Consider the following 9,869-nt stretch of genomic DNA (forward strand, 5'->3'; position numbering starts at 1 on the left):
AATAAGTAGTAGAATGAGAAAGAAAGAAGAAAAGAATTCTAAAGGTGTCACATCATATTATTGAATGATGTGACATAATTAATGTTATATGACATATAAGGATGTGATGTATCAACATAATAATTTGGAGTTTTTTATAATATATTATAAATTCTTTTATTTAATTATGACATATAATATATTATAATAATTTGGGGTCATTTGAATGATGTATGGCATATAAGGATATTAATTACCTTTGATTAATTCTTTTAATCAATTCATTACTAATTAAGAAATTAGTTAGTTATTGAGATGAAATCAAATGACCCCTATTTGATTCACGAACACTAAATCCGGTTGCATTGATGTATATGGCATATGGATGTGGTTGATCGAAATTAATTTTCAATCTAATATATATAGGAATAGGATATAGGAGTATAAAAGGGTGGTTTTATTGTTGTTTCTGTTAGAACTAAGTTGATTTTACATTTAAAGTTTTGATGCTAATAAAAGTATTTTATGAAAATAATATATTTGACTTCAAAGAATATGAAAGAAGATTCATGTTTTTGAAGAAAATCTAAAATAAGATTTGATTCAAATTTATAATCGATGAAAATCTAAAATAAGATTTGATTCATATTTATAATTGAAGAAAATCTTTGACCAAGTTGAAAAGAAGATATAATCAAGATTTGAAGAATATTTGATCAATATTTAATGAAGATTTGAAGAAGATTTTATTTGAAGAACTCACAAAGTCAATCTACACACAATAGAAACATAATCCATCTGAAGAATTTACAAACTCAATATGAAGAAGATACAATTCAGAATTAAACAAGAACTAAATTGAAGCTCAAATTTTCATTATAAATATACACTCAAGGCTGAAGGAGTAAAGCATCGAAAAGAAAAAAAGAGTAGAATAACTCAAGCTCAAAGTTCTCAATTCATTTGAGAGTTCAAAGAGAGAAACACTTGTTTAGGTTAGAAATATTTTCTGAGTGGTATTTTCTAAGAGTGTGAGAGTTATTACTGTTATCAGCTTTGTTAAAAGCAACTACTTAAGTTCTAATCTTTTGTGTCCAACCCGATAGTGGTTTAGTCCCTTCTTCAATATGGGGTTGTCAGGTTGTTAGGAGAAGACTTGGCTTGTAGGATCAAGGTGGTTAGTTCCTCAAAAGTCTAGGATTGTCAGGCTGTTTGGGAAGACTGGCTTGGATGGTTATGTGCTTTGTAATTCAAGATATTTGAATTAGTGGATTAAAGCTTTCTGAATGAAGGGATTAGATGTAGCCAAGTAAGTGGTGAACCAAGATAAATATATGTGTCAAATTAATTATGCTTTCATTGTTTATTGTGTCTGAATCCCATTGCTTCTTATCTGAGTAATTCATAAAAATTAACCAACCTTCATTAAATTAGCAAAAACTTATCAACTTTATCAAACACAATTCAAGATCCTCAAACAATTTACCGGTTACAAACAATCAAGATCCTCAAAATGATAAAGATGAACTTCAACTTGATGAAAATCTAGAAGATTCTCAATATGATAAAGATGATGAAAATTTGAACTAATTATGTTTTATTTTGTTTTGATTTTTTGGAGATACATATAAAACAATTACAAGTTTATATCCCTAACTTGGATTAATTTCAAACATATATGCTTTTACATTTTGAAGAGTGACATTTTTTATACCATTTAGGAATGTTTCAAAATATAATTTACAATTTATGAACTAGATTATATTCTATTAGTATTAACTATGAGAAAAATAGACATCAAATTTTATCAACGTGATTGAAATATAGACCACAAGAGACATTAAGATTTATAGCATTATCCAACTAAAAATGTTTCCTAAAGTGTATAATGGTTCTATCACCATAAGAAAATCAATATAAAGTGTGTCTAAAAAATGCACAATTGTATATTAAAAGAATAGACGACACTTTATAAAGTGTAGTTAAATATATGTGACTATGATTGTGAAACTACGGGGTAAAACAGTAGGCAACGGTTTATAAATGTAACATGAGATATCTGAAAACATTTATAGAAGTGTTATCTAAATCTATAAACAAACATTAACATTAAATCATACGCTATTTTAGGCAGCAATGCCCTTTAGGCAACAATTTTAAGAATATGTGGCATCATCTATTGCCTGAAGTTTAAGTCACGATTTTCTTGTTTTTCACCATAGTTTTTTATTATTGCCAAAAGTCAAAAATATTGTAGTGCCTTTTATATGTATATAAAAAAAAAACAAATTATAGTTGCTAAAAAGAAAATAGCTCATATTTCATTGTGTCAAAAATAATATTTTACAGCACTCCTTTTAAAATTAACGGATGATACAACATCGTTTTTCTGACAAGCGCTTTTGCAAAAGCACTGTTGTAGGGTCATATAGGGTCATAATGTTTATAGCGCTTTTGCAGAAAGCGCTGTTGTAGGGTCGCATAACACTTTCATATAATGTTTCCAACGCTTTTAAAGCACTTTAGATATAAGCGTTGTAAAATATAGCGCTCTCACATAATGTTTACATCGCTTTTTAAAGCGCTTTGTATACAAGCGCTATAAAATATAGCACTCCCACATTATGCTTACATCGCTTTTAGAGCGTTTTGTATATAAGCGCTGTAAAATATAACGCTTTCACATAATTACGGGGTCTTTTAGAGCACTTTGTATATAAGCGCTATAAAATGGTGCGTATTTGATAAAAATCATTCCCTTTAAGTATATAATTTTATTTTTAAGTATATATATAACTGTACATAACCCTTTCGTATAATTTTATTTTTAATGTGTATACCACAAATTCTAGCTATTAGATATTATTGATAAATAAATAAAAATATATTTAATATGTTCTCTCCCAAATCCTACAAACTCTTCTCTCCTCTACTGTACGAACTTTCCTCTATTGTGCCCCCTCTTTTCGCTGAACCATCATCTACTGTGCGCCCATTTCTATTGAGTGATTGTTATCTAAGGTATTGTATTTATTAATTGGTTATTTTTACTAAAACTGATAAATTGTTACTTGATAAATCATATAAAATGTTACCTGATAGTAGATTACATAACCTTGATAAATCATATAAATTGTTACCTAATAAATCATATAAAATTTGTTCTGTTTTGAAATCTATTCGATATGTTCTGTTTTGAAATCATACTTGTATGCATAACCTTGGACCTCGGTTTTTATTTTCCAATATTAGACTATATATACTATAGATTGGTATAATGTTATCAGTAGCTTATCATTTGTGTAACACTGCATTCGTATAGGTCATATAAAATGGACCGGAAATGGATGTTTGTCAATCGATTATCAAAAGAGTATAAAAATGGAGTGAAGGAGTTTGTTGAGTTTGCAGTGAAGAATGCAAAAAACCCAAATCGAATCATTTGTCCTTGTTCAAAATGTTGTTTTGAAAAACACATGAAATTGATCAAAGCTATACATGGTGAGAGAAAAAAAAAAGGGAACACTAACTTTGAGAATGATTCGACATATGCTTCAAATGATTTCGACACAGATACATATGAGCGGGACCGAGTTGAGGAGATTGCAAAAGCAGTTGAAGAAGATCTTCGGGATTGTCCTAAAATATTTGAGAGTTTGTTGAGTGATGCAGAGAAACCATTATATAATGGTTGTATTAAATTCACAAAACTATCGACGATATTAAAGTTGTACAACTTAAAATCGATTAATGAATGGTCTGATAAAAGCTTCACATAATTATTAACACTCCTAAAAGAAATGTTGTCATATGATAATGAACTTCCCAGTCGAACCTACAAGGCTAAACCAAATTTTTTCTCTATTGGCATGAGTTACGAAAGGATTCATGTGTGTCATAACGATTTTATTTTATTTCGAAACGAATATGAATTACTAAAGGCATGTATGAAAGGCAATGTCTCTCGATATAAGAAGAAATAATCTACTCCAGTAAGAGTTGTGTGGTATTTTCCTATAATACCAAGACTTAGGTTTATATATCGCATTGAAGAAGATTCAAAACACTTGACATGACATGTAAATGGAAGAATTAGAGATGGAAAGTTTTGACACCTCGCAGATTCTCCACAATAGGCAAAAATTGATCACGAGTATATTGATTTTGGTAAAGAGTCCAGAAATCTACGACTTGCACTTTCTATTGATGGAATGAATTCACATGGTCTTCAAAGCATCGCACGCAATACGTGGCCTGTGATTTTGTTGATTTATAACCTACCTCCATGGTTATGTATGAAGCGTAAGTTTATGATGTTGTCTCTGTTAATTTATGGACCCAAACTATCGGGGAATAAAATCGACGTATACTTGACTCCTTTCATTAAAGATTTAAAAAATATGTGGGAGACAAGTGCGGAAGTTTATGATGGGTATAAGAAAGAATGTTTCAATATGAGGGCTATGTTGTTCGACACGATTAATGATTTTCCAACATATGGTAATTTATCCGGATATAGCATTAAAGATCAGTGTGCATGTCCTATACGTGAAGAGAGTAAAGATTGGACGCGGTTGAAACATTGTAAGAAGAACGTATTTCTTGGACATCCGTATCGTAGGTGGAGAAATGCATTCAATGGAAAATTAGAGGAAAGTAGTACTCCTTTAGCACCGACTTGATATCAAATATTTGAAAAAGTATAAGGTTGGACCAATAAATTTGGAAAACCTTTTGCAGGAGAGCTTGTCAAAACTGGGTGGAAGAAAAAGCCAATTTTCTTTGAATTGCCATATTGGAAGTCATTGTATATAAGACATTTTCCCAATGTGATGCATGTTGAAAAAAAAATATATTTGATAGTGTTATTGGTACGTAATTCAATGTTCCAAGAAAGTCTAAGGATGATATCGATGCAAGATTGAACTTGGTCGATATAGGAATAAGAAATGGATTGGGTCCCGTAAAGAAAGAAAATCGCACATATCTATCTTCATCCGCTCATACTCTATCTAGAAAGGAAAAAAAAATTATGTAAATTTCTACACGAAGTTAAAGTTCCACAAGTATACTCTTCAAACATTAAAAATTTAGTTTGTATGAAAGACCTCAAGTTAAAAGGTTTGAATACCCTTGATTGTCATATTCTAATGAAACATTATGTTTCTTTTTCAGGGAAATTTGTAGTAAAGTGATTGATCCTCAGAATTACCGACATTGTAGAGGGAAATTGTTGTTACTTTGTGTGAGCTTGAAATGTATTTCCCACCCTCGTTTTTTGATATAATGGTTCATCTTGTTAAGGAGACACAACTTTGTGGGCCAGCTTATATGAGATGGATGTATCCGATAGAACGATATATGAAAATGTTAAAAGGGTACGTAAAAAGTAGAAGTCGACCAGAAAGTTGTATTGCTGAACGGTATATTGTCGAAGAAGTTGCTGAATTTTGTACAGAATATCTATCCAATTTTGAATCCATAGGGTTTTCCATGTCTCGTCATTCGGGAAGAATAACAGGAGAAGGGATAATTGGATGTTATGCACAATGATGATGAAGTTCATCTGTATGTTATAATACATATGGATGAGTTATCTAGTTTGAACATGAATAGGAATCAAAATTGGATTACATGAGAGCACAATCGAAGTTTTATAACATGGCTAAAGAATCACATTAACTCAAAGTTTGATATAGACCCCAGTTCAATTTCACAAAGATTGAGGTGGCTAGCAAATGGTCCGAATTTACATGTCTTTTCTTACACCGGTTATGTAATTAACGGCTACACATTTTATACTAAAGAACAAGATGATCAAACCACTATGCAAAATAGCGGAGTCACTCTCGTAGCTGAAGCGATGCATATCTAAAGTGCAAAAGACAAAAACCAAGTATATGCAAATCTATCATATTTTGGGGTTATCAAGCACATATGGGAGTTAGATTACACAATGTTTCGTGTTCTCATATTTGGTTGCAAGTGGGTCGATAATAATAATGGCGTTCAGATTGATGAGTCAAGTTCTTGCTTGTCAATTTTAATAGGGTGGGATACAAAGATAAGCCTTTTATTTTAGCGTCGCAAGCTCAACAAGTGTTTTATGTCACGGATCTTGCTGATGATAAATGGTCCATTGTCCTATCGACAAATAAAATAAGTGATGATAACAATAACGATGAAGATGTTGGTAATGATATTTTCTTTGCAACACCATAACCACGTGAAATTGATTCAACTGATGATGGTTTATATCTTAGAGATAATCATGATTAGGGAATTTGGATTAATCCATCGTTTCGTATCGTTAAGGGACAGACAAATGTGAATCCCACCAAGAAAAAAAGAAGGACATCTTAAGGTGTTTAAGTGTTTTATATAAGCCATGTAATCTGAACTCATCATGTAATTTATAATAAGTTCATGTAACTTGAACTGCCATAACTAATTTCATGTAATTTATACTTAGCAATCTGTTTGACTTGCCAGAACTGACCATTTAACATATAGCTTGAACTGTGTTTGATTTTCTGGTTATACTGATTTTCTGCTTGTACTTCAACTGCTTATACTGATTTTCTGCCATACTTGAACTGCTTATAATGATCTTATACTTATACTGAACATGAACTGAACTTAAACTTGAAAAAACAATGTTTAGTTGGGCATTTTCCTTGAACTTGAACTAATATAATAACCATATTGGTTGAGATCAATTATATACAAATCATTGTGTATTTATTATTTCTCTCATCTCTTTACATTAGTAATCTTTATATCATTTCTTCAAATGAATTAAATCAAATGTTTAATTAAAGTAAAATAAAAGATTTTACTAAAGAATATATGGATCAAATAATGAGAGGACGATACATTAATTTATGTGATACAGAGATTAGAAGGATTATTGATTTATCCATATGCATTTTAACTTGAAAGTTAGTTGAAGACTTGAATAGTTCTATATACATTAAGATTATAAGATATCCACTTACATGAAAAATTGACGAGACTTTCTACTTAAAATAATTTTATAATATTATCTGTATTAATTCTTCAATATTAATGATCGTCATAAATGCATAGTAAATATACAGTGGAGGGTAATACTCTCAAAAGTGATATATATATATATATAATATTAATTTGGAGAGAGAATCGAATAAAATAATAAAATAGTATATTAAAAATATAAATTAAACAAACTTATTTTAAAGCATGATTTTTAAAGATTTTTATGGTGCATTTGAAAATTAATATATTTTGTTACTATCATATTAAATCACCAATAGTTGAATTATATATGATTATGTATGAATGAGTTTGATCATATTTCAGATTTAACACAGTCAAATTTTTAAGTTTTATTTTTTGAATTTATTTTAAAATTACGTTTTTTGTTGTGATTTTATTTGAAATTAAAATTTTAATTTTAATTATAAAATAATTTATTTATTTACTGAGATCAAAATTGCATATATAAATGTATCAAAAATGTTAATTTAATCAATTTTAATAAATACTATAATAATACTCATATAAACAAATTAAAAAAGTTATTAGTCAAAATATTTATATTACCGATACTTACTAATTTTTTTATAGTACCTTAACATGTTTCTTTTGCTATTCTAACCTTAATATGGGAAGAAATTGACTAACAAGGGAATAAAAATAATTACAACAATTAATACTCTTAAAGTTGGATCTATATTTCTTATTATTTTATGGAAGAAAAAAAACCAACTTTTTGTCTTTTTTATAAAGACGACCATAATACAAATATTATCATCACTACTAGTTGTCAGTTGCATGATTATTCACGCGTGTACCTTATCGTGACGAAGCTTCTCTTTTATTTTAAATTCCGTGCGTGTGTGTATAATTTTTATTTTTAATTGTCGACAATAGCTTGATACTATAACTTTCACTTTTTCCATGTCATCAATTGCTTGTCTCTTCTTCAAAGTTGGTTCCTTTCTATCCCATTTCCTTTTTATGTCGCATTATAATTTCAAATTCCACTAATTTCATGTCATTCCAAAGTTTGAAACCATAGTTTAAATAGATAGTGATAGGGTATCAATTGAAGACACAAAAAATAAGAATAAGGGGGAAATAGGAATTATGGCAGATTGGGGTCCAATTTTTGTGTCAGTTGTTCTTTTCATTCTCTTGACTCCTGGTTTGTTATTCCAAATTCCTGGTAGAAACAAGATTGTAGAGTTTGGTAATTTTCAAACAAGTGGATTATCCATACTCATTCATGCTTTACTCTACTTTGGTCTTGTGTGCATCTTCATGTTAGCAATTGGAATTCACATGTATGCGGGATAATTAATAATCCTAAAATGCCATGAATTGTTGATTTATGTATTTTTAGTTGATTTGGTATTGGTTTGAATTCTAGGACTTTTTTTTTTAATGTATATTTGGAAAAAATGAATTAATGACCAAATTTAGAGATCAATGAGATGAAATTCGAGACTAAATCACGTTTTATAAATTTAATATTGAAATTGGAGACGAATTTCATATTTTTCTTTAAATTTTGGTCTTTAATTCGTTTTTAGTCGTACGTTGATATAGTATTAGTTATGTTGAGAGACTTTATTGTCTAAAGTCATTTAGATTGCAAATGATTTTAATAATCTCAAACTTATTTATATATTCTCTTTGAACAACTATTGTAACACATTCTAAAGATGGAAAGACAAGTTTTACTCTTGTTTGGGATTCAGAAGAAAAGATTATTGAAGATTGAATTGTTAGTGCTAAACACTTATATTCATTTGTTCATTGGATTTTGGTTTATGTCTTCCAACTTTTTTTTTTATTATCAATTATTAATAATTATGAGTCTAGTGTTAGTGATTGCTAGAGATCTAAGATTCCAACCTAGTTGAAATCTTTTTCCTCTATAAAAATTAAAAATATTGTGTTAGTTAAGTTAGTTTTTTTCTTTTCTTGTTTTATGATGAAGTACAACACTGCAATGACTATTTAATTGTGAGACCAAGATTCACTGCAGTGACAGCTTGGTGCAGACACTATAGTGACTCATGTGTGAGCCATTGAATATACCAATTACTCTATTATTATTTTTTTAGCAAACCAATTACTCTATTATGGCACTTCATTTATTTTGTTGAAAATGATAAATTAAAAAAGCAAGGTATAAGAGAGAATGATATAGGTGAATGGAGGGAATCCAATTCCTTAATTGTGTGTGGACGGTAGATATCCAACTTTACATGTTATTTTTTATTTTCACCTTTGGTCTAATGAAAAATATATAGTGCATAGGAGAGGTAATAAAGAGAAAGAAGAAGATAAAATTAAACAGACAATGAATCCAAAAGAAAAATCAAGAGGGTCTACCAATCGTTTTAAGAAACAAATAAAAAATTAATAAAATCAAGGTTTAATTGCAGTTTTGATCTCTCTATTTTAGATGAATCATGTAACATCCAGAAATTTTATTTTATTTTAATATTTTTCATTATTAGGAATTGAGATAATGATTCTAAAAAAATTGTCGGTTACTATTGTAATGTGTTATTTTAATTTTTAATAATAATAATAATAATAATAATAATAATAATAATAATAATAATAATAATAATAATAATAATAATAATAATAATAATAATAATAATAAAGGAACCGTTAAAAACAAATTTCAATGTCTTAGCTTGAAATATCACTTTCTCCATTTAATATCACGCTACCAGTTTAACTTTCCCACGTCTGGCTTAAGGTTCCCCACTCCTGCCTTAACGTTCACTCTTGGTTTAACTTTCTCCACTTCTGGCAACGTTCTCCGCTTCAGGCTTAACTTCCCACTTGCTTGTTCATCCCTTTTTTGATAAAAAGGAAACAAAAAA

At 29.1% G+C, this 9,869-nt stretch overlaps 1 protein-coding gene across 1 annotated transcript; it reads left to right on the plus strand.

The window, feature by feature from the left end:
• Positions 1-8,047: 8,047 nt before the first annotated feature.
• LOC101492296 (uncharacterized) lies at positions 8,048-8,767 on the plus strand. Its single transcript, XM_012720180.3, has one exon. It carries the CDS (start codon positions 8,110-8,112, stop codon positions 8,317-8,319), a length of 210 nt encoding a protein of 69 aa, XP_012575634.1. The 5' UTR covers positions 8,048-8,109; the 3' UTR covers positions 8,320-8,767.
• The last annotated feature ends 1,102 nt before the right edge of the window (positions 8,768-9,869 follow it).

The sequence above is a fragment of the Cicer arietinum genome, chromosome 3 (assembly GCF_000331145.2).
Source record: "Cicer arietinum cultivar CDC Frontier isolate Library 1 chromosome 3, Cicar.CDCFrontier_v2.0, whole genome shotgun sequence".
Taxonomy (NCBI): Eukaryota; Viridiplantae; Streptophyta; class Magnoliopsida; order Fabales; family Fabaceae; genus Cicer; species Cicer arietinum.

Bases quoted from the DNA above. Each gene is read 5' to 3' on its own strand.
- LOC101492296 (XM_012720180.3), top strand. From the start codon at position 8,110: ATGGCAGATTGGGGTCCAATTTTTGTGTCAGTTGTTCTTTTCATTCTC.